Raw genomic sequence first — 26,249 nt, forward strand, 5'->3', positions numbered from 1 at the left:
GACAGCTAAACATCCTTACAATTACATCTTACATCAAAAGTTTCACCACTTGTCTTATATATTTACTTCTTTGTTTCTAATGTATTGCATATTTATATACAAGTTAAAAGATCAGTATACATACATTAAGATCTTACAGAGCTCTTCAGCCTAAAGAGAGCTACCTGCCTCCCTCCTCACTGGCCTTGTTTACTCTTGTTTACTATGTACTCCTTACATTTCAATTTGGACCTTTTAAAGCACTCGTTACAAAGTGAGATTTTTCTTTTTTTCTATAAAGTTCCTGTGCATGTTAATTCATTGATTTTATTAAAACATCCAGTCAGAATCATATCAGTGTAACATGAAACTACCCACAATTATAGTAATTTATTTTTGTGCAAGATCAAGTAGTACCTGTTTACCACACCAGCACATCAAACAATAAAAGAAAGACCAAGTTCAGACTTTCCCCAGACCATCCATGCTAAAAACAAAAAGAAGAATATTAGTGATGGCATATTAAATACAGCAGGTGATTTCCTCCTTTTGACTCATTGGGTTGGTGCAACTTTAGACATAAGAGTTACACTCTGGGCTTCTTGTTTCAGTGTTGCAGTCATGGCCAAAGTGTTTGCTGTAGTGCTGCTGCTCCTCAATGCTCTGGGACCAAATACAGGAATCAAACTGGATGGAAATGGATACACTGACATTCTCATAGCCATCAACCCAGCTGTACCTCAAAATGAAGAGATCATAAATCAAATCAAGGTATTCAATCATGTGTATTCCAATAATATCAGACATTCCTAATTTCAAATATTAAGTTAGGTTAGCACCAATAATGGACATGAAAATGTAAAGCTGATGTTGATTTCTTAAATATTAACATAGTCTTATGCAAAGGTTTGAAAACCCCCATCAGATTACATGTTTTTTGTTGATTTTCTAAGTAAAATGCTAACACTTGACTGTAGATCAAGTTCATAAAGCTACATAAGAGGCAACAATAACTTTTTATGATAGCAGACATAAACCTATGGAAGCATATCAGTAGCAAAATTCTAATGAAAATGTGATATGTAAAAAGGCAATGTATTCTTATGTTTGCATTTAAGTTTCCCACTTTGGGCTCAAAATGAAAATTCAATTTCAGTTTTACCATTTTCATTTGGCATTTGGTACAATAGTATTGACATTTCATTTAAACAGAGATTTACACACGTTTCAAGAAGCTTTTTTAAATTAAAATGTATTTCCAGATTTTTTCGGATATGCAAGAAAAGCAGCTATAGCTGAGCTAAAACTTAATGGAGAGCAAAGTAAGCCTTAGTTTTTTTTATATTATGTTTTTAGCCTATACTAGGACATTAGCACATACTGAGACACACTTACAACCAAGATGGTAAAATGGACATAAAATGTTGTGGCTCCCAAGGTGGTTTGATTTTTGTTGAAAGGACAAAATGGCTCTTCTTAACATTAGGGTTGCCAACCCCTGACCTAGCCAAATGCAGTTAGGCTGGGAGAAGCACTGATGCTAATGTGCTCTAGTTTTTATAAGGTTATTGTGTTAGGAGAGGGGTCATCGAACCATGACGAAAAAGTTTAACTGTTTAACTGTTCCTTCCTGGATCTGGGCCTTGTTGAGGCGGAAGGGCTTGTGTGGTCTAGGGATCTTCAGAGCTAAGTCGTCGGGAGCAGTATGCTCCTGGTAGGGTCTCCCAGGGCGAACAGGTCTGGAGTGAAGACCCAGACTAACTCGATCCAAAAATCCTCTATGAAAAATGGACACAGACAATCGTGTACCCTGCCCGGGAGAGGGTCACCGGCACCTACCCCTGGAGCCAGGCCTGGGGGTAGCGTCCCCCGGCGAGCGTCTGGTGGCCGGGCAGCCCACGTAACCCGGCCGGTCTCAGCCCGAAGAGGCAATGTGGGGGGACCATGTGGGCCCACCACCCGCAAGGTCCATCATGGGGGAGTGCCGTATAGGCAGTGGGAGATTGCGGGGGGGGGGCCCTGGTGGCCTAGGCCCCTGCGGCAGAAACTGGCTCTTGGTACGTGGAACGTAACCTCACTGGGGGGGAAGGAGCCAGGGCTTGTGCGGGAGGTTGAGAGGTACCAACTAGATATAGTTGGGCTCACCTCCACCCACAGTGTCGGCTCTGGAACTCCTTGATAGGGGTTGGTCCCTCTCCTACTCCGGGATTGCACAGGGTGAGAGGCGCCGGGCGGGTGTGGGGATACTCACGAGTCCCCGGCTGGCAGCCGTGCAGTTGGAGTTTGTCCCGGTGGACAAGAGGGTCACCTCAATGCGAATTAAAATCGCAGAGAGGAAAACTCTGGTCAGGAGGGCATTATGTGTGGAGGCCGAAGGGTGGCGTCTCTGCTATTTGCAGACGATATTGTTCTTTTGGCTGGATCACATGGATGCCTCCAGCGCACACTGGAGCAGTTTGCAGCTGAGTGTGAAGTGGTTGGTATGCACCTCCAAGTCTGAGTCCATGGTCTTAGCCCAGAAAAGGATGGCATGCCCACTCCAGGTAGGGGGAAAGAACTTGCCCCAGGTGGAGGCGTTTAAGTATCTCGGGGTCTTGTTCACGAGTGATGGGAAGAGGGATCGTGAGATTGACCGCAGGCTGGGACAGGCGGCAGCAGTAATGCGGTCGCTGTACTGGACTGTAGTGGTGAAGAGGGAAGCTCTCTGTTTACCAGTCGGTCTACATCCCGACCCTCACCTATGGTCATGAGCTATGGGTAATGACCGAAAGAATGAGGTCGCGAATACAAGCGGAACTACATTTCTTGGCGGAATACTTGTTTATGTCGATTATTATTAATACTATCTCAAATTATTTTTGGAAAAATTGTGTATTTTATCATATTTTATGTTAGCCACCATTTTATATAAGCAATAAGCCACTTAAGGCTGTGCGTTACTGAGATTTTATCACAGGGAAGTGAGTTTTAGGCACTCTGCTTTGCGTCGTTCCTAAGAACACCCTTCCCATGATAAAATCACAGTAACCCACGGCCTCTCGTGCCTTATAGACCACTGTAGTCGTGTTGTCATTTTGTAGTAGGCTCCATGCTCTTATGCCTATATTAGGAACTCCGGGTCTAAGCTCAATTTCTCTATGGCCAAAATGAATAGGGGTTTCAAAAAATCGCATCTATCACACCCTGTGTTAAATGAAAATGTTCCGGTCTTCATTGGTTCATCTTTCGTTCATCTTGCCTGTTTTTCTTTTCTCATAATGCTCCATTTTGAGCGAGCCTCCAAAAAACCTCCATTTGGAGGGCCATGTAGCCATAACACTTCACCCTACCCCTCTATCTCAAGAAAAATCGGGACACCCTACTCCTAGGTGTGAATGTGCAAAACGGAGGGCTAAAGCCTAAGCGTTAGGGGCAAAGGGTCAAAAGGAACTGGGCCTTTGACTCGTACTTAAGCTTTATGACTCTGAAAGACTCAAAACCCAACATGAAGAAACCATTAGGTTTTAACGTTAAACACGGATACGAATGGAGCCTTCTGTTCGTACTCTGCGTTTGTTTCGTTCATTCTCTGAAAGCTTACAGATACGGATGAAATGGAGCAGTACCACCGGAAGCCGTGGGGGCAGTGTAGCCAATAGTTCGCGAGAGATGCAATGTCAGTTTCTCTCATTGGCAATGTAAGTTAAAAAAAATCTCCATCCACATGTCACAAAGTATTTAATTGCCTCACAGACCACCAGAGTCTACAATATTGCTTCGTTCGTCTCTTTTGTAGTTGGTACATTATAGCGACCTCCTCCACCTTATCTGTGTTTGTTGTTGTCAGAAACTTTTTACTCTGGACTGACCTCTAGTGGATGTACTGCTTAACATACTTGCCAACGTAAATTACGCATGGAAGTATGTGGGCAGTGACGGTTACATTACGGTCGTGTTCTTTTTCGTATGTAAAGGGAATATAAATGAGGCTTTAATGGTTTCTGTGTTTTTTTTTTCAGCAGGGGTTAGCGGTTATTTTTAGTTTGCTGTGTTAGTCTTAATGCTGAGCTAATTTTAATTTTGATCCTATGCTTATTTCAGTGTTCCCAGAAATAATTAAATTATCTTCAAATATAGTTCTTTTTTAATTATGTTCAACTGTACTTTGAACATTCTTTTCATGTGTAGTTGCACTACTCCGTGTTTATGCCATTATTCTTTTATGATTATCTGTCTTCCATGGATTTTGTATTTTATTTGGAAGCGGAAAAAAGAATATGCAGCCACACACTAATAACATGCTGTCAATAAAAGGCTATATTACTGTTACCATCATTTTTGGTTTTCAGTGTTGAAATGGCCTGAAATTAGCTGAAGAATGCAGACTGACTTATTCAGGACTTGAAGATTAGGACTTGGGCCTTGAGACTTGCCTGTACTAACTCCGGATTTGAAAAGGGACTCTAGAATATTAGCAGGTGCAGTGACGGCAGAGCAATATATCCACATGCTCACTTTGTAGAAGATTTCCCTACATGGCATCAGCTTTAATCTGTATGACGGGTCTCCCTGCTACCCTGGTAAACTTAAACACCCTTAAACGGTGTTGCTGTAACATTCAAGAGCATTTAGGCACCAGAATGTAACTACAGCACTGTTTAAGGTGGACCGAAAATGTGAACAAAAAAGCCAGCGGATTGGATGTGAATTGTTCAGCCTCATTTTTATCAGCCAGAATGATAAACCAGAGACTTTGGCCGCAAATTCGATCAAACGCTTTCTCATCGGGTCATCTACAAAACAGTAAGCATCATAGGTGGACATATTACTCTGCCTTTTCTGCCGAGAATGCTGTTGGCCTTGCCCTGACAGAATGATTGACAGGTTGGGAAGTCAAAATCCTTTTGCCAAAGAATGAGTGCAGTAGGTGAGGATATTTAATTGCAAAGAGGAACTTAAAACGTAAGAATACGTTGCTATTTTACATGTTTTCATTTTAATTTTGCTACTGATAAGCTTCCAAATAAGCCTACAGAAACATTTATAAAGGCCTATGCCAATATGCGGCAGTCGTCATTAAGGCTGTTTTTCAAATTCAGTGTCAAGTTCACATAACAGCATCTCAACAGCAAATGTATTTGCTGACATTAGGTATTATCGTAACAATTTCTGAGGTGAGTTGGCATTGCATGTTCTGATAGCTGACTTTGTAGCTTAGAAATTTTGTCAGGAATAAAATGTCCACTTTAGTGTTTTAAGAATTGCATGTGAAGTGAACACTATTAGAAACAGGAGACAAAGTGTGAAATGGACACAATTCCTCTAAAAATGTCAGCTTGACACTGAACTTGATAAAAGCAGCCTTAAAGGCAGCTGCTGCTTTTTGGAATATGCCTTCATAAATGTTTATGTAGGTTTGTCAGTAGCCATGAAAGTCTTATGTAATTCTCATGTAGCCTATTGAACCTGACCTACAGTAAAGTGTTACCATAAAAATAAGTTAACACACAGTACAGAAACAAACTTAAATATGCCATTATTCTGTGAATGGGAATGCACAATTTTTATTTATGTGCTGCGTTTAACACATTGGAAAAAAAACGAAATGTAAAATGTACCATAACTTTTGCACATGCCACATTTTACGTTTTATTTTTACAGCCTGTTCAATTCGGCATAGAAATATGCAGATTGTGAACGTGAGCGTGAACATTGTTGCCCTTAGAAAATTAACAATATGTAATTTGACCAGGAGTGTTCAGACTATTGCATATGACTATGCATAATAAGGCAAATACTTTAGATATACTATTAAAGGACTTCCTGTACTAATTTACAACTTTTTGGGGGTTGTTTGTTATATTTGGTTATATAGTTTGTTCACTTCATAAATATAACAAATTCATAATGTCTGGGTCCTTTATAGACTATCTCACGTCTTTACTAGTAATACAAAAAAAAACACAGCCAGTAACTTTTATTTACCATTTACTATTTCTCTGCACTTAAAATAACCAAAAGATATTAATGTAATGTTGGTGGTGTGTGTGTGTGTGTGTTTGTGGATGGGTGGAAGGAATCATGGACCTCACATGTTTTTGAAGCTTACGTTTATACATGTTGTCATGTTTATACATGGTACTTTGATTAGAACGGAGCTGGGTGTAGAAGTGATGCAAATTTGAGGAGTGTTACAATGTAAAAACACAGCACAAAGGATATGACAGTTACATGGGGGAGTACTCAAAACAGTCAGCTGTAACGTCTGAATTTCAATGTATTAATAAGACCTCTTCAATAATTTTCACCCTTTTTTCCAAAATGGCCTTTGAGTGTGCTGATTTGTTCTACTGAGACAGTAGAAACAGTAGAAACAGTAATACTTTTACAGATTCAACAGCTCTTTGTAAAGCTTATTTATTTTTCATTTTCTTCACTCATATTGATATCAGATTTATTTTTGCAGAGCTTTGATACTGACATTATAATGCTTTACTTTTTTTTTAATCAGGAAATGACTACCAGTGCATCAAAGTATCTGTTTCAAGCTTTAGACAACCTGCTGTTCTTCAAGGAGGTGAAAATACTTGTACCACCAAATTGGAGCGGAACATATGAGCGAATAAGAAGAGAAACCTATGATAAGGTACCAAATGTAGTCACTTTTTATATAGTGGCTGTGGAGACAATATACTGCATAGGAGTAATAATATTATTTATTCGAGAAATTATTGTGTTGATATATAAGAATATTCATAAAATGTCATGCATTCCAATTACAGGCTAATGTAATCATTGATTACCCACACCCAGCATATGGTGATGAGCCATACACTAAACAGATAAAAGGTTGTGGAGAAGAGAGCGAGTACATTCACTTCACCCCAAACTTCCTCTTAAATGATGATCTTCTTATTGCATATGGGCCTAGAGGTAGGTGCTAAATGTAATCTTTGTCACAGCATCAAAAGATGATAAACACAATTTAAAAGAATTTGAAAGAAATTTGTGTTTTAAAATGTAATTATATTTGACATCAGTGATCAAGGTGTAACACGTTTTGCACAAATTTACAAGCATGTAATCAGACATGTGGCCTCTTCTGTCCTTAAAATACATATGTTTTATTTTCAGGAAGGGTTTTTGTGCATGAATGGGCTCACCTCAGGTGGGGGGTGTTTGATGAATATAATGAGAGAGAGTCATTCTACATGTCTGACAACCAGGCCCATAAGACAAGGTCATATCAGCTTTCGAAGATATAATATCTCAAATATCTTTTTTACATGAACATGCATAAAATTTTAAGATATACTTATGCACATCTGTTTACTGCAGATGCACTGGGCAGATAACTGGCCAGAGATACGAAGTGATCAATGGAAAATATCTGTGTTGCCGCTATGATGAAACTGGGTTACCCACAAAGGAATGTCAGTTCTTTCCAGACAAAGAGCAACAAGCAAGTACCTCAATAATGTACATGCAAAGTTTAGATTCTGTAAGTTAAATGTATAAACAGAGGTAACATGGTTATACCTTTTATTTTCTTGCCTTAAGACCTTTAGAACACTTTTGAGTAGCTGGAATCATTGAGCTGCTTCTTTAAAGGCCAAACAAAGAGACCACATTGAGAAATATAAATCAGTTATTATTTCTTGATGCTCATGAAAACACAGCCTAACACAGTAATTCTTCCTGTAGGTGACAACATTTTGTCAAACAGGGGAACATAATGCTGAAGCCCTAAACATGCAGAACCAGAAATGTGACAACAAACCTACACGTACAGTGATTTTTCAAGACTCTGTAGACAAAGACGCCCTTCAGACTTTAAAACCTCTACAATCCCCACCACCACCCCCAACATTCAGGGTGATCCAGAAGCAAAATCGGGTCATCTGTCTCATCCTTGATGTCTCTGGAAGCATGCAGGTATGTTAGAATGCAACAGACTTTTACAAAACAGGAGAAAATTTAAATTTAAGACATTGTAATATAATTTATAATATAGAGGAGTATATTATAAACAGATATTATATTATTAAAAATATCTTGCCAAGAGTTGTTCTGTGGTCAGAAGCTGGTCATTGATGAAAGATTAAAAAAATTGCATGGCAACAGATGCGCTACAGTTAGGTGCAGGAAAGGGTGCAACTACATATCACCTGCAACAACACTGCTGTTGAACACTAATTAAACAAATTAAACAAATTCAACTCATTAACTAATTAGCAAGAAAAAAATGCTAACAATGCAAACTGCTTATTTTTGCACCCCTGACCTACAAGCTAGATGTTTCTAATAAACTGGCCAGAAATAGGGCGCTGCAGTCTGGTGTTTTTTATTTTATTTTATTATTTTTATATTTTTTATTTTATTTTTTATTTTAGATTTTTTGTTTTAATTTTCTGACTTTAAACTGTGACTGAGTAACAGGCAATGCTAATACTGCATTCTTAGAAGTGAAGTAGCCACCTGCTTGTTAGTAGTATTCAGCTGCAGCCCTATTGCAGAACTGGTGAGCCTAGGCCTAGTTGTTAAAGGAAAAGGTATTCTTGCGTTAGGTTGTTTAATATGGTTTTTGACTGCAATTTATGACTGCAAACTTACATGCATTAGTGAGACCTGCTGGTGTGGGCCTATGCCAGTCGCTTCTCTTTCAGTGGCTGTGGGAACAGACACCTTACAGCATACAGCAACATCATCAAAATTTCTGATACTATGGCCTCAGGCTTTAACTACAGGGTAATTGTGTTATTGCCCCACAAAATTAAAGAAGCATTTTACAGTTAAAAAACTGTTTTAGTGGGTATTTCAAGCATGCAGGGATGCTATGGCATCAAAAAAAAAAAAAGTACTGTTTTCATCACATGCATATTCCACCTGCTGGTTCATTCACCATGCAAGGAAGCCATACTCGCGGTTATCCCACGAAATTAGGCTACTTGAAAGTGCAGTAACAGGTGGAAATTATAAAGTTGCAGGGTGCAGAATGACTGCTGTTGGTAGTAAAAACAAATCGCTGTATGAATATATATATATATATATATATATATATATATATATATATATATATATATATATACAACACTAGGAACTATATATATAGAGATCCTAGTGTTGAATAGCTGGCAAACTAAGAACACATGGGCACATAGAGTAAGAGGTGGTGCAGTATGAATGTGGCATGTTTTGTGGCACATCACTAGTCAGCCAGCTCTCTTTATATGGCAATCTGATGGATGAGTCTGGTTTTGGCGAATGCCAGGAGAACGTTACCTGTCTGATTGAGTGTGCCAAGTGTAAAGTTTGGTAAAGGGGGGATAATGCTTTGTTTTTCAGGGGTTGCCTTAGGCCCCTTAGTTCCAGTGAAGGGAAATTATAATGCTTCAACATACTGAGACATTTTGGACAATTCTATGCTTCCAACATTGTGGGAACAGTTTGGGGAAGGACCTTTTTCATTGTAGCATGACTGTGCCTCAGTACACAAAGCAGGGTCCATGAAGGAATGGCTGGGTGAGTTTGGTGTGGAAGAGCTTAACTGCCCCTCACAGAGCCCTGACCTCAAACCGAACACCTTTTGGGATGATTGTGAGCCAGGCCCTCTCGTCCAACATCAGTGTCTGACCTCACAAATGGTCTTCTGGATGAATGGGCAAAAATCCCCACAAACTCCAAAATCTTGGAGAAAGCTTCACAGAAGAGTGGAAGCTGTTGCAGCTACAATGGGGGGAACAGCTCCATATTAATGGCTGTGGATTTAGAATAGCATGTCATAAAAGCTCCTGTGGGTGTAATGTGTAGGTGTCCCAATTTTTTGGTCTGTATAGTGTACCAGTTGACCTACAGAAAAATATCCCTCACTACTCTATGCAGTTTTGTGTCACACACTTAGTAAAAAAGAATTACAACTCAACACCTCATTTATTTCATTATTTATGGAGCTACACAAAGCACACATAAAGCACAGGCAAATATACATCACCTATAGTCTCATCTTGTTTCCTAAAACATTCAGTTTTCCTGTTAAGTGAAAGTTGTTTTATGTTTTGTCTTGCTTTGTCTTGTCTCTTGTCTTTTTTCTTGTTGAAAAGTAACATTCACTCTTTCCAACAAACTCTGGGGACATTAATCTGATTATGGTAATTATTTGCATTAGGTTACAGACTATAACAGGTAATCTTTAATTTTAGTCACAAAATATTTTTAAAGTACCTTCCCAACCTTAATTATTTGCATATTTAATCTAAGTTTATTGATAATTGAAATTAAGAAGTTATCAAATGTTATAGGCTTTCAGGAAGAAAAAAACACTCTCTTGCTGCTAAGAGTCATTTGATTTTACCGTAGAAAACACAATGATTTTTAAAAATTGTATTATTCTGTTCATAAATATTTGTTTATCTGATAGATTTCAAGAAGAAGGTGGCAAAGCTGTTAGAGCATGTAGTGACCTACAGATTTCTGATTTAAGAGGCTAAGATACTCACTGTGTGGTTAAAAGCAGTTTGAATTTTTTTTCTGATATTTGGCTGTTTATCATCTTTGATTTTAAAGGGCCAGAGAATATTTCGACTACGACAAGCTGCTTCGCTGTTCCTAAGTGAGATTGTGGAGGATGGAGCATATGTGGGCATTGTCAAGTTTAGTACTGCTGCAGACATTATAAGTTCATTGACTAAAATAGAAGGTAAATTTTCAAGACACAGTTTAATTAATAAGTTGCCAACAGCTGCGTCTGGATCAACCAATATGTGTACAGGTCTTGCACTAGGTTCTGAGGTAAGACAATATGTGTGTAAAATGTGCTTTATTATTTGTTATATAGAATTTCATACAAACATGTTGTACTAGACAAGATTGCCCTGTCAATGGGCAGTTTCTGTTGGAAAAAATAATTGTTTAATTTTCAGTCTAGATGTAACCAACCCAGAACAATCTTTTTTTTTATTGTTTATTTCAGGTACTCAAGAAAGATGATCAAAGTACAGAAGGAGATAATGTGATTTTTCTGACAGATGGTGAAGCGACAGATGATATTCAGAGTTGTTTACAGTCAGCTGTGGACAGTGGTGCCATCATCAACACGGTAGCACTTGGTCCAGCAGCCTCTAATGTGCTGGTAACCATGGCGGATCTAACAGGTATGATAGTCAGAGTAATGATGTGTATCAGGGAAATTAAGTTGGTCATCTATACACTTCTGCTTATGTTTAATCTGTTGGAGCTTTAAGCTCATTCCTCAGCAGTGTGTGTGGAATGCCCCTGAGTATTCTGGGAGTCCCATATTGGGACCTGACTACTCCAGCGTTGGCTATCTGCTAACTCACTGCCATAACAGCACTGATGCTAGCTTCAGATTGCAGTAATAAATGAGTAATAATTCAGTCTTTCCACCAAAATTTTCAGATTTACGAATATGCTGCGGCATATTGTAAAGTTTTTCAGAGGTATCCTGGTATCCTGGGCATAGTTATAGTTTCAACAGGGTCAACCAATTTACCACTGCGCCACACTGAGGCAGACTAGCACTGCACCTCTAGTTAGTTACTTAAGAATATCTAAGACAGAAGCTTGCCGACTATGGGTAAAGCAGGCTCAACAATGATCCTATAATCTTATAATTTCCTTATAATTGTATTTAAGTGCTTATTTCTCCATGATGGACAACATAACATCATAATAAATGTAGCAGAAGTCCTGAAACCCGATTGGATGGTAATGTGACTTTGGTAATTGAAGTCAAATATTTACTTTTTTAATTAATTTTGTTAGATGGAAAGTTCTTCTTCGCTGATGAGAGTTTGCTTTCCAACCAACTTGTGGATGCCTTCTCTTCATTTACAATGTCAGATGGAGATCCCACCAAACAGACAATTCAGGTAAGCTACTTACATATTCACTGCAAGAAACAGACCCTTTCCATACTTTCTTACTTGACTTACTTCATTTTTCAGCAGAAAAGGTCATGGTAGGGAAAACATTATACAGCAATCATGAATATGAGTTAGAATGTAGAAAGAGTCCTCCTTTGTAATGTCCCTGATGTAGAGAACTTGCTTATTTTTACATTTTTTTACAACTTATTAGGGTATTTACATAATGTTTCCACAAAAGACATGGAGCAGTTTATATTTTTAGAAGGAGCTAGCTTGACAAGGTCTACAAGCTTTTCTTTGAGCATGACCACAAAGTTAAGTTAAAGACCTCAATGAGGTTAGCTAAAGTTAGCTGCTAATGTTTTCAGAATATAGTTAATGTTGTGAAAGTTGGGAGTGTAGTTAACATAGTCAGTTATACCTCATTGTCCTTTGCACATGTTCAACTTTACATTTTAAAAATTTTTTCTCTGTCTAATGTTAATGTTGCGGTGTTCAGTGTCCAATATTGAAAATGGCCAGATTAGTATTCTTATGTAAGCTAACCAACATGGCAATTTTTAATTATTTCAGTGTGATCAGTAATATCGCTGACTATGAAAAAGTGTCAAAACGTAACGTAACACTACCTATTTTTAATTTTTTTACTATGTCACATATTTTCTCTCTTATCACAGACAGCTTTTTATCTTCTCTAAATCTGTCCTGCTCACCCATCCTGCACTGAAGCAACAGGTGTCAGTAGCCATTTGTTAACATAGGCCTTGTCAACCTTGCTTGTCTCTTAAAAAAAAGACTGCTCTACTAATGATCGCCATCTTTAGTAGAAAGATTATGTTAAAACCTTAATAAAGAGTCCTCTTCATTCTCATTTATAAATGCCGCCACTGCTGTAATGTTTTCCCTACTGTGACTGTTTCTGCTGCATCAAATACAGATGTGTAAAAAGCATCGTGAGCCAGCATTTCTGAACAGCTTTTTTTCTGAACAGCTTGAGAGCACTGGAACGATTACTACCAACTGGTTCAATGGAACAGTGCCCATAGACCGCACTGTGGGAAACAGCACCACCTTTACAATAATCTACGAAAGAAGTGCACCCACAGTGTACATACAGACACCAAGTGGTTCAGTGTATGATCAGAATGATCAGACTCATGTCACCGATAACGCAGCAATAAAGACAATCACTTTAAATGTTCCTGGAACTGCAGAGGTATGACACCGTTTCTGGAGAGTCATCACTTACTTCACTGTAATTCTTGGCTAATAATCTAATAAATGAATTAGTGGCAACAAAAGCACAATCTAGGAATCCTGGTAAATGCTGTATCCACCAGTTTATGCTGTATGAAACTGACAAATGTAATATAGCATATGAGGCATATATACAGTACTGAGCAAAAGTCAGAGACCACCTTTCATTTATATTATTCTCAGTCAAAACAACCATTAAACACAAGAAAATCAAGCTCCACTCTTGCTTCAGATCTGTCCATCCTTCCACCGTGAGAAGACAACTCAACACTGTGGGTCTGAAAGGATATGTAGCTGTCAAAAAGCTGTTACTGACAAAAGGAAATACACAAAAAATAAGAAAATTTACAAACCAAACAAAGAAGCTGCTGGTGTTCTGAGAAGAACTGTGGTAGAATATTCCTAATAGTGACATTTACTGTTTTGCCTGGAAATAAAATAAACTGAGGGTGGTCACTTATTTTTGCACAATACTATATATCTACATTTGATGTATACATATGAGACTTTATGATTTTAGTGAATTATTCCTGCTTCCTCTTGTGCATGGCAGCCTGGAGACTGGAGATACAGCTTCCTCAACACAGAATCAACTGCTCAGACTATGACTTTAACAGTAACAAGTCGGGCAGCACGTGGCAACGTTCCACCAGTCATGGTTAAAGCCCAAATAAGCCAGCCAACCAGTGATGGCAGTAAACCTGTGGTAGTTTTTGCTGGGGTCAGTCAGAATTACCTTCCTGTGCTGGGGGCCAAAGTCATAGCCACCCTGCAGTCAGATACTGGACATTCAGAAAAATTAAACCTCTTGGATAACGGAGCAGGTACTGCCCTTGAATTCTGTGTTCTACATGCATATACAGGTTTTATTAAGCTTGCGTTAAATAGCAATAGATTTTAGATGCTGCATATATTGAGCAAGAATGTATCTTTTGCAGGAGCTGATGCTTTTAAGGATGATGGCATCTATTCTAGATATTTCATAAAACTACAGAATGGAAGGTACAGTCTGAAAGTGCAGGTTATACACCAAGGTGGAGTCATCAGTGGTTCACACAACAGAAACAGTGGTGCTCTGTATGTCCCTTGTTATAGTGTGCATGGTATGTTGGGCAAACTTTCATCATACTACATGGTAACCATTGTTTTTAGGACGTTCATTGCTGAGTACCTCTACATCTATGTCTTATTACTGTGTAAAAATCAACTCGAGTCCACACCTCTGATTTTCACACGAATCACAAATTTAATGACTTCAGTGTCGTGTCGAGAAAATCGAGAAAGACTTGTGACTCGACTATGACTTCAACACCGATGACTCTGACTCTGACTCGGACTTGAGCGTCATGACTCAGGAAGACACAAGACTTAAACTGGAAGAAAGTTGGAGAGTCTGATTGCAGACGGGACTCTACACAGTAAAGAGAATGTAAGTGAATTCGTTTCCTGATGTAAATTTAATAAACAGCAATGTCATCAAGTGTCTGTTACTGTGCTTATGCTTGGCCTACTGCAGAAACTTACCAGACGAACTGACCTTTTTCCTCATGGTAGTAAAACAATAGAAACACAGCTTTCTCTGTCTTGACCGATTCTGTAGGTAAAACAAGCGCAACATCTAGCACAAACTTGACTTTTTATTTGCTTTTAATTCTATGTGCCAAATGTTTTTAAAAATTATCAAAAAATATCTTCAAATAAAAAGTGTGAGTGTGTGTGTGATTGTGTATGTCTGTCTGTCTGCCCTGCGATGGACTGGCGACCTGTCCAGGGTGTATCCTGCCTTCCGCCCAATGACAGCTGGGATAGGCTCCAGCACCCCACCGCGACCCAGAAGGATAAGCGGTTTAGATGATGTATGTATGTATGTATGTATGTATGTAAGTTCAGTAGTACTTTCATGTATAGTTGCACTATGCTTTGTGTATACAGCATGCCTGTCATGGTTATCTGTATACCATGGATTTTGCATTTTAGTTGGAGGGATAAAAAAATAATAACAAAAAAAAATTATATACAGCCATACACTGCTAACGTGCTGTCATTAAAACATGTAACAGTACTATAACCTGTTACATTATTCAGAGTTATGACCTTAAATTAGCTGAAGAATGCATACTGACTTGTTTAGTACTCAAAGATCAGGACTATTGACTTGGGACTCATCTTGAGACTCACCTGTACTGAATTGGGACTTGAATCAAGACTCGACTATCTTGACTCGGGAATTGAGAGTTACTTAATGATGCTTTACCACACTCAACCCACTATAGTTAGAGAGGGCAAGTTCTTCTGATTGTTATGATACTTGTTTACCTGTTCCTGAGATATGAAGCCTAACATCAGAGAAATAATATCAGGATAAGGAGTGGAATTTTGGGTCGTGTTTCAAACACACTCTGATGCTATATATATATATATGTATTATGGCAAGCCAAACAGGAAATATTTAATGAACTTTGATATATATACAATGAACATTTATATATATATAAATGTTATAAATATATTGTGTTATTTTGTGTCCAGCTCAGAGTTAGGGAGAGTGTGTTTGTGTTTGGTGACCATCAGAAAAAAGAGTAGGGCTAGGAGTGACCTACCTCAATTTTCAGTTGCTTTTCAAGTGGCATTGTTTTCCCTTGCTCTCAATGAAAGACCATTTTTCAAACAGAAATTATGGCCTCAGCTGACTCTTCTTCTGCACCATGTCAAATTATGTATATATTGAAGCTCCACCCATCTGTAGCTTCACCATATATCAGCCACTCTCAGGTCACTCTGTCTAAGGGATCACTGTGTATAGATACTGGTCACTTTATCAGAATTCCCTTCCTTTAAGCTCCACCTGGAGTTTGTTAATGCCCATTTATTGATGTACAGTTTTTCTTGGCCATCCTCAACCCTTCAACAGCGACTTTCATTCAATATATATCAAAGTTCATTCCATATATATCAAAGTTCATTGTATATATATATATATCAATGTTCATTAAATATTTCCTGTTTGGCTTGTCATAATATATATATATATACATATCTGTTTTATTAACCGTTCCTGAGTCTGGAGTACAGACATGCAAATTGCCTGTGTAGGTTCTAAGGATTAATGCCTGACACTGGATAGTTGCACTCTAGTCTCGCCACAGAAAATGCTTCTGAATTAGACTCTTTAATTAATAAATGAGCAAGCGGTTTAGTACCTGTGTGAATCTAAATATGTCCAGTCTCTCAAAATGCAGCATGAAGACTGCCATTGAGCCCTTATTTTCAGGTCAAGTACAGCGAAACCCTGAGAAGCCCCCAGTAAATGTGCAGTTGGCAGATGTTGGCAGCTTCACTAGAACAGTCACTGGAGAGAGCTTTGTGGCGAAAGTCCCACCAGGTGAAATCCCAGACTTCCCTCCCAACAAGATCATAGATCTGAGGGCGGAAATGCGGGAGGACACTGTGCTTCTCAACTGGACGGCTCCTGGCGAGGACTTTGATCAAGGAACAGGTAAATATTGCAAGATTCCACTTTAGACGACCCACTGCTCTAACACTGAAGGACTTGATAAGGATTTGTTGACAAACCAAATTAAGTGTGCAGAGAATGCATGAATACATATCCTTAAGCCTGTAAAAGTGATTACTGCTGCAATGTCTTTCTTTAGCTTTTTTCTTTAATATTGCGCACAGATAGGCACCAAGACAGACTAGAATGGTAGAGATCAGGGATTTCAGACTGACAGCACTGCAGAGTTTAGCCTTTTACCTTGTTTAACACACCTGATTCTTCACAGCTAATTAGTAAGTTCTTTAAGTTAAATTGAGAATATATTTTATAAACCAGGTAATTTCTTTCTTTTCTTTTTAAGCTGAATCTTATGAAATTAGATGGAGCAAATATTTGGAGACACTTCAGAGCAACTTCAGAAAAGCTAATCTAATAAACACATCTGCACTCCAACCACAAGAGGCAGGTTCAGATGAACAGTTTTCCTTCCTGCCCGATGTCATAATCCAAAATGGGACCACTCTGTACTTTGCTGTTCGGTCAGAGGACAAGGAGGCAGTGAAGTCTGAGATATCTAACATTGCTCGAGTGACAAAGTTTGTACCAAGTCCTAAACCTTCAGTAATTTCAAATCAAGGCCTGAACCTGACCACTATTATGGTCTCAGTCTGTGTAGTATCTGTTTTGGCATGTCTCGTAGTTGCTGTAACCATTCTGGCAATGAAACGAAAGAAAGCTGGCAGAGCAATTTAAAGTCACAGGAGAGTTACTGATGCCTAGCAAATGACGAGATTTAACAGAACATTTCACCCAAAAGTTGTTTATATGAGGCATAATAACATCCTAATATGCTAACTGTTTTTTTTTTTTCAATCTTTTATTCATTATTAGTTAAATCAGTATTTTGAACAAAGTTTTCCTTTAAGTACTGGTGTTTTTATGATACCTTTCCAATGTTTAATTGAAGAGCTTTGCTACAAGCAACTGATAGAAATGGCAGACTTTCCTTAAAGACCATTTTTGCGATCTGTACACAGGGGAAATTGTGGGATTATGTTATCCATCCAATTTAGTGTTAGCCTATTATCCTGCTGGGGTCTTTATTTCAACAGCGTGAGTTGGTGCATTTGGTTTGAGCAATAATATAATGTTGTTTCTTTTCACTTTTTTGTTTTTAACAAATGGCAGTGTTCTCCTAGCGGCAAAGATAAGTTAATGTTACTCAGCTGTCAAGCAGAAATAGAGCAACCTGCTCATATCATGCCTTTCAAGTCTCCATGAGGCTGAAGTTAGCTTTTTTTTCGCCAGCTGCTTGTTCGAATTTTCCTGTTCCACCTTAAATGGCACAGCAGTTCAGAATGTAACAGAATGTTATCGGGGGAAAACAGTAATATTAAGCTGAGTCTGTACTGAATTAGCTGAGTGCAGGTAAGCTTGTAGGGTTTTTTTTTTGATCAAGCTATGTACAGAACGGAAAGATCTATCGTGTTTCAGTATCAGATGAAGAACAGAGAACTGCAGGGAAATCTGCTTCTTTTGTTCTGACTTTTTGTCATCTCAGCCCTCAGTCTGTACATGGAAATACGCTACCGTACTGATAGCGTGCTTACGGAGGCTGCCAGTCTAATGTTGTTAATTCAGTATGCAGTAGCTTTAGCTTACATGTAGCAATATTCATATTTCAACTCTTTAACAACCTCATAATTCAAAGGATTCAGAGATATTCGAGAGAAGTCTGTTCACAGCACAAAATCTGTTGGGTTCTGCACATTTTCAGGGTGTGATAGAGGTGATTTTTCAAAATCCCTATTCATTCTGGCCATAGAGAAGTCGATCTTAGCTGCGGAGTTCCTAATATGGACATAAGAGCATGGCACCAATTACAAAATGACGACACAACTACAGTGGTCTATAAAATGGAGAACTGACTCCACGTTATTTTCTCAGTACTCCAGTTACTGCACAGCAACCACTCTACACTATTACTCCAGGACTTCAGTTCACACTTTTAGTGTGCAAGTGTTTAAATTTGGTTGGCTGCAGTTAAAAGATGTGCCTGGGGATGATTTAAAGTGAGGTGCTGTCCTGTAGAGTATGTCAGTTTTTACCCAAAAAACTTTGTTTCTGTCATTGTCAGTTTACTGCAAATGGGCTTTGAGAAAATGTCAAAGTAAACATCTTATGTTACTTCAGTGCATTAGACATATATATTTTTTGTGGCTCCCATGGCTTTGATGATTAGGTTTAGGTTTTTCAAATCAGCTGCATTTCCTCGTTTTTGCATGTATCAGCTTTTACCCTTTATCTCAGTCATGTCATCTTCTTTGGAAGGTGTGGTAGTGTGCTTCAATCTAGCATGATTAGATTTGGGTTTTAGATTTCGTGAGTTTTCCCTCACCTTACATCTTATCTTGAGTTGAACTTATTATGAAATTGCAATGTCATGGTTATTGGGCAAACATCCTGCGGTGAGCAGATGCTTTATAGCTAGTCTGGTGACACTTTATTTTGAGTGGTCCTTTTCAGATGAAACAAATACTCAGTATTATTCAGCAGTGAATAAATTCAGTAGATTATTAAGAGACTTTTAATTAACACTGTAAATAATTTGTTTATAGTCTGCTGAAATCAGTTGCTTTTCATTTTATTTGGAATGACATTCATATCTGTAGATGAAGACCTGAGAGATGACTGAACATGTGACAGGAATAATACAGACCATCTTAACATCCTCCACAAGCTTTTACAGACATGCTGCTGACACCATTCTGTATGTGGAGCTTAACTGGATTAGATTTTGGTTTAGATTAGGGTTAGGATTAGGGCCAGGGTGAGGGTTAGGATTAGGTTTTGGGCAGAGGTTAATCTTAGGGTTAGGATTAGATATTGGGTTGAGGTTAAGGTTAGAGTTAGGATTAGGGCCAGGGTTAGGTTGAGTAAGGTTAGGTAGGTTTAACTATTTGTTAAATTAGAAAATGTCATTTTGACCAGGTACCACCTTTGCCCCTAAACCAGGGGTGTCCAGTTTTATCTGCAAAGGGTCGGTGTGGCTTCAGGTTTTCACTCCAAACAAGCTGAAGCACACCTGATTCTACTTGTTTAATCAGTTTGTCTTAGTCTTCAAATATTTTATCAAGTGACCTCCTGCTTTGTTGAAGTGAAACCCTACAGCCACACTGGCCCTAAAAAATTCATTCCATTTCTGATACCTTTTCTTTTTTTAACCATAATTTGTATCTATCATACCTGTTAGTGTGGTGATTGTGGTGTTTTAATGCATATCTTGTGCACTGTGTTTTGTAATATGCTTCTTTTCTTGGTAGTCTAGATGTAGATATTTTGCTTCTTAGTTTTACCATTTATTACCATTTCTGGATCACTTTTGATCACTGTTGTTCAAAAAAAGTATGTAATGCTTGCTCAGGTTTAAATATATTTAAATATCTCATGAATAATGCTCTGACAAAATGTCTTTTCACAGTCAAAATGCTGTACAAGATACTTTTTTTCTATTTTTTTAAGAATACATGAAAAAAGAGTGAAAGTACATACAGGACTGCTCAGCTTGTAAAAACAGGAATAAAACATGCATGTACAAAAATGTCATTTGTTTTTATTTAACAAGTTTTCAAGTGAGAAATATCATTTTGTTCACCTTTGTACGTTACTAACAAAGACCCTACAGGACATCCACGCACAGCTTCAGAGTTTGTTTTGCTAATTTGTTACAGGTATTCCATTACAAAGAAAGCTGTTTATGGCAAAGGTTTGTGGAGAACTGGTGCTACTGTGCTGTTTTATAGGCTGCTTTTTCAAACGTTCCTGCACACTGCAGCACAGCTGCTAGTTAACTATGACAGCTACATGCTATGCTCATAAATGGGGGTGGTTAGAAATTAGAACTTGAAAATGATCGAGTGACACCAGTGAGTGGAGCTTCAGAGTTTTCTGTACTGTATTCTAGTTTGCTGGTGCACTGTAGCTAAAAGCAGATTTTCCCAATTCAGAAAAACTCTAGAAACCTAACAGGTGATGCAGTCGCTGAAATGAATCTGATAACTACCATCAAAAACCAGATTAATTCTGGCCATAGTGAAATCGAGCTTAGGTCTGGAGTTCCTAATATGGGCATAAGATCATGGCACTGACTACAAAGGGACAACGTGACTACAGTGGTCTATAAAATGGAGAACTAACTCCACCTTATTTTCTCAATCCTCTAATCGCTGCACAGCAACCACTCTACACTATTACTCCAGACCTGAACGGATTACTTCAGTTCATTTTTAGTGTGCAAGTGTTTGAATTTGGAGCTTCAGCTGCTTTTAGCTGTAGCTAAAAGCTGATTTTCCCAATTAACAAAAGAAAAAAAACTCTTGGAACCTGACAATCACTGGAGTGAGTCTGATAACTACCATTACTTACAGGCAGCATAGATGTGATACAAGATGGCATATAACTGGAGAGCACCCTATAAATAAAAACAAACCAGATGAGTATCCCACTGCACAGCTAAAGAGGACCAACCCACTTTTTCATACAGTCATCCAGGATGGATAGTAAGGTAGTCTTAATGACCCGTTTCCTAGTATGCATTGGGAAACGTCTTATTTCAGTACTAGTATCTGAGCTTGTACCTGCATTTCCTGACTAGCTTATTAATGTGATGTATAAACATAAATATATTGTTCAGCCATATGCCAAGGTACTTACACTCAGTAATACTCTCAGTAGTGGATCCTGCCAGGCTGCTGACATTTACAATGTAAAAATCAGTATTGGGGGTTCTGGAAAACCATGAATTTAGTTTTTCTTGCATATAAAGCTAGTTTATGCTTGTACAGAGCAATATGTAAAGTATTGCTCTGTATAAGCATACAATTATTTTGTGTGTGATAATACAATAATATGCAATGTAATCATATAATGGTGAAAGCTAACTGAAAATAATTGCAGTACAAATAATCACGATTACATACTTTAAAAAGATGGTTTTTCAAGAGGCAATGGTTCTTTGCATGATAAAATGGTTCTTCAGATTGATGGAGAAATGTGTTGTATATGGTTCTATGGATAACATTTCTGAAAATGGTTGTATAAAGCACCAAAAAAGGGTTCTTATACTGTTACAAGCTTGTCACCAACGCACACTGGCTGAGCAGCCAGGCTTGAACGCAGAAACACACATCCAGTGACCAGCATATGTGCATAGCATACACTCTTAGCAAAAAGGGTTCTTTGGCTTGTTACAATAATGGAACCCTGTATGGAACCATCTACAGCACATTCTCCATCAATCTGAAGAACCCTTTCTTGATACAGAGAACCCTGTAATCATGCAAAAGATTCTTTGAGTATTGATGGTTCTATATGAACCTTTTTTCTTTACTAAAGAATCCTTGAAGAACCATCTTTTTAAGAGTGTAGCTTTTATTTACATATAACTGAACACAAAATGAAACATGAACTGAAATAGGGCCCTTTCCTTCCAAAGTCCTCTCCCTGATGGCTTAGGCAGCCTGGCTTTTCATGTGTCCTGGCTGAGCATGGATTCTCTTAAGTTGAGCCTGATGTACACATTTCTGTGACTCAGCAGCAGCTCTGCCTCTCCACCACCACACCTGGTGACTTCAAACATGGTACCTTCCAGAGATTTTATAAATGGTCACAAACTTTTCCTGATCCGTGTTTTTTCACAAGTATTTCCATTTTCTTTGCTGTAGCAACAAAGTGTGTTATCAATGCTTGTGTGCAAAATGTTGCAGAGCTACCTGACTCTTATACTTTACTTTGACAAGGACTATGGCATTAGTGCACACTTGTTTTTAGCCCCATTATTGTAACCTGAGTTCAAGGATTCTAAAACCCTAAGCATCAATGATAATCAATTATTAGCTTTCATGAATTTCACTTGCTCTTTATTTGGTTTTTCCTTAAATCATTCACAAGCCTCCCCTGAGTGATCCTTTCAACAAAATCAAATAAATCTTTTGCAAGTAGCCTAAAGTATCATTTTCTGAATGACGGTGTTCTGTTTCAGTTAAGGTTTGGTTTGTTAAACTGCTCCCTCTTGTGGTGAATTTGGAATTTTTTTTTTCTGCCTTTTAGGCTTTAAAATACCATCTACTAGGTTTTGTATTTTACCAAAGTCAGGGTGCTTTCGCTGTTTGACTTAGTTTGAACAGTATAAGTGATATGTAAACCTCACTTTACCATACTCTAAAAAACAGCTAATTTCCATTTGTCATGAAAATTTGAATGTAATTCGGACTTGACTATCCTCATTTTGGATGAATTTTCCAGTTCTTCCATGAAACCAGCTTCCTGTATTGTAAGCAGCTTTTCAAGGAAAATGATCATCCCAAAGCTGGACCATCTTCTGCCTTTACAGCAGCCCAATGTAGTACTTTATTTGTGAATGTTATTTCTTATTTGTGTGCAAGGTTTCATTCAAGTTGCTCTTGTGCCTATTTGTATCCTCATTGTAGGCCTATATACAGACAGCTGCTGGCACGATTTCTGGGTTGTTCTGCTGTGAACAGACCCAAATAACAAAGCCAGTCTTGTTCTCTGTTTTGCTGTTATTGCTTTGCTCAAATGCTTTGATGAATGATCTGAGCTAAAGAGGAGGACTTGAAAACATGGTAGGAGAGAAATGTTCTGTTGCTTTACCAGCAATCTATCTCATTTTGCCTTTTTCTGCAAGAGAGTTGGGGTCAAGGTGAACGTAGCTATTATTTTTTAGCAGGATACACGTCAAGGCTTTCCTGTTCTGTTTTAAAGGACTGGTGTTTAGTTCTAGATGATGATGGGGTTTATTATGTGAGAAAGAATAATTTTTGGTGTTTAAAGCTTATGAGGAGTTGCTGGAGGTTTGCAGTCAGTGTAAGCTTCAGAAAACATTTGCTGCAGTCACTCTGATAATTTGAAAGCCTTTATTTTAGCATTTGCTGCAGCAGGCCCAGCATGAAGAGGTCATTTAGCCGGGCAGTTCCGCACAAAACTATCATATCCCACTAAACCCATTACGTTTTGTGCATGCTTTTAAAGTGGCAGGCAGCAAAAAACAAAGAGAAAGTTACTGGGCTTAGGATGTCCTAAAGGTGAGCAAAACATTATGTACATATTTCTAAATACTATTATTACCTTTTTTTCTGAGAACACCAGCCCTAGACAGGGATCAGAAGAGCTTTCTCTCCAAGTTAGAGCTAAATTAGCTGCTGTAGAATAATATCCAGTCAGCTCAACTTTTTTTTTTTTTTACTGCAGCAAGTTAACAAAGTAAGAAGGGGAAGCTGTGCATTAAAGCTAGCACTACAGTGCATAGCAGAGAGAGCCAGACAGCTTCTTAAATGTGAACCCCAGTATCCCAACATATCGTAGTGATTTGAGAAAATGTTTAAATATTTATTCTGGATTATCTATTCTGCTGCAGTTATTTTCTGGGTTTATTGCTAGAAGGACTCTTCACTATTGTGAAGCCTTTTTTCATGTGGTGATGCTTAATAAAGGAAGAGAGAATCTGTTTTATCACTGGCAGCCAAGCAAGTTTGAGGGATCCGTCATCTACAATATCAGATTACATTGTTCTATTGCCCAGATCTAGTATGAATACCATGCTGCTCTAAGATGATTGATGCTGGTGTAGCACTGACCTAGTGTTGGTTTAGCTGGACATCCAGTATAGTAATGCTGTTTGACCTGCATATCAATATCCAAAACACAACATATGCTGGTTTTGCTGGTGACCAGCCTGGGTTTTTCTAGCAGCGAGAATCATGCGTTTAAATAATCAACAACATGCAGAAATATCTGATGATTTTAACAAAACAAATTTGGTGAAAATTATGGCCAATTTAATCATGAAAACTCAAGTCCACATACACATGTATTGGTTTACAAAAGGGAGCTCTTGATTGCTCCAACATAGCGGACACGCAGGCGTATCACCGTGACTGAGAACAATAGACAATGCTGCAATTATTTATATATATATATATATATATATATATATATATATATATATATATGTGTATATATATACAGTGGAGGAAATAAGTATTTGATCCCCCACTGATTTTGAAAGTTTGTACTCTGACAAATAATTAAACAGTCTATGATTTTTATGGTAGCTTCATTTATTTAAATAAAAAATAATTTGCATTTCATTGAGGGAAATAAGTATTTGATCCCCTAAAAACCATGACTAATATTGGCTCCCACAGACCACTGACACACCCTAATCTCAGTGAAGTCGTTACCTGCATGAGAGACACCTGTCCCAAATTGTCACCTGTATAAAAGGCCACCTGCCAACAGACTCAGTGACACTCCAACATCTCCACCATGGGCAAGACTAAAGAGCTGTCTAAAGATGTCAGGGACAAAATTGTTTACCTATACAAGGCTGGAATGGGCCACAAAGCCATAAGTAAGAAGCTGGATGAGACGGTGACAACTGTTGGTGCAATTATTTGGAAGTGGAAGAAGTACAACATTACTGTCAATCGACCTAGGCCTGGAGCTCCATGCAAGATATCACTTCGTGGAGTCTTGTTGATCATGAGAAAGGCTAAAAATCAGCCAAGAACTACACGGGAGGAGCTGGTTAATGATCTCAAGGCAGCTGGGACCACAGTCTCCAAAGGCTCACGTCCAGGCCCGCCTCAAGTTTGCCAATGAACATATTAATGACTCCGAGAGAGACTGGGAGAAGGTGCTGTGGTAAGATGAGACCAAAATTGAGCTCTTTGGCCTCAACTCAACTCGACGTGTTTGGAGAAAGAAAAATACAATATGACCCTAAGAACACCATCCCCACCATCAAGCATGGAGTATTATGTTTTGGGGGTGTTTTTCTTCTAAGGGCACAGGCCAACTTCACCGCATCGACGGGAAGATGAACGGGGCCATGTATTGCAAAACCCTGGGTAACAACCTCCTTGCCTCCGCCAGACCACTGAAAATGGGTCGTGGATGGGTCTTCCAGCACGACAACGACCTAAAACATACAGCCAAGGAAACAAAGGAGTGGCTCCATAAGAAGCATATCAAGGTCATGGAATGGCCTAGCCAGTCTCCTGACCTCAATCCTATAGAAAATCTATGGAGAGAGCTGAAGCTTCGCGTTTCCAAATGCATGCCTAAAAACCTTAAGGATTTGGAGACGATCTGCAGAGAGGAGTGGGCCAAAATTACCCCTGAAGTGTGTGCAAACCTTATAAAAAACTACAAGAAACGTCTGACTGCTGTGCTTGCCAACAAGGGTTTTGCCACCAAGTATTAAATGATGTTTTACTCGGGGGTCAAATACTTATTTCCTTCAATGAAATTCAAATTAATTTTTATTTCTCATTTCATGTAATTTTCTCAGTTTTTCTTTTGATATTCCATGTGTCACTGTTAAAATAAAGCTGGCATAAAATTATGAGATGTTTCATTTATTTTTTTGTATTAAAACTTTTAAAGTCAGTGGGGGATCAAATACTTATTTCCTCAACCGTATATATATACACAACAGCTACTTAGTAACGCTCCAATCCCGTACAGTATCTAGTATATGACAGACGCTGTGTGCAATACTATATAGGACAGGCGCGTGACTAGCCAGTCAACATCAGGCAGAGTCTGTCAGACCAATCTCAAGACCTGCC

At 38.4% G+C, this 26,249-nt stretch overlaps 1 protein-coding gene across 1 annotated transcript; it reads left to right on the forward strand.

Annotated features, from left to right (window-relative positions):
• Window positions 1–600: 600 nt before the first annotated feature.
• Window positions 601–17,349, forward strand: LOC118797267 (calcium-activated chloride channel regulator 1-like). The gene is made up of 14 exons (XM_036556560.1): window positions 601–750; window positions 6,470–6,604; window positions 6,741–6,891; window positions 7,093–7,198; window positions 7,297–7,459; window positions 7,663–7,893; window positions 10,522–10,746; window positions 10,928–11,108; window positions 11,740–11,846; window positions 12,835–13,059; window positions 13,654–13,924; window positions 14,039–14,203; window positions 16,372–16,596; window positions 16,958–17,349. Exons 1-14 carry the CDS (start codon window positions 601–603, stop codon window positions 17,347–17,349), a joined length of 2,727 nt encoding a protein of 908 aa, XP_036412453.1.
• The last annotated feature ends 8,900 nt before the right edge of the window (window positions 17,350–26,249 follow it).

Source organism: Colossoma macropomum, unplaced genomic scaffold (genome assembly GCF_904425465.1).
Source record: "Colossoma macropomum unplaced genomic scaffold, Colossoma_macropomum, whole genome shotgun sequence".
NCBI lineage: Eukaryota > Metazoa > Chordata > Actinopteri > Characiformes > Serrasalmidae > Colossoma > Colossoma macropomum.

Bases quoted from the DNA above. Each gene is read 5' to 3' on its own strand.
- LOC118797267 (XM_036556560.1), top strand. From the start codon at position 601: ATGGCCAAAGTGTTTGCTGTAGTGCTGCTGCTCCTCAATGCTCTGGGA. The intron at 10,747-10,927 runs GTAAGACAATAT...TGTTTATTTCAG, and splicing joins GTCTTGCACTAGGTTCTGAG to GTACTCAAGAAAGATGATCA. The intron at 14,204-16,371 runs GTATGTTGGGCA...CCTTATTTTCAG, and splicing joins CCCTTGTTATAGTGTGCATG to GTCAAGTACAGCGAAACCCT.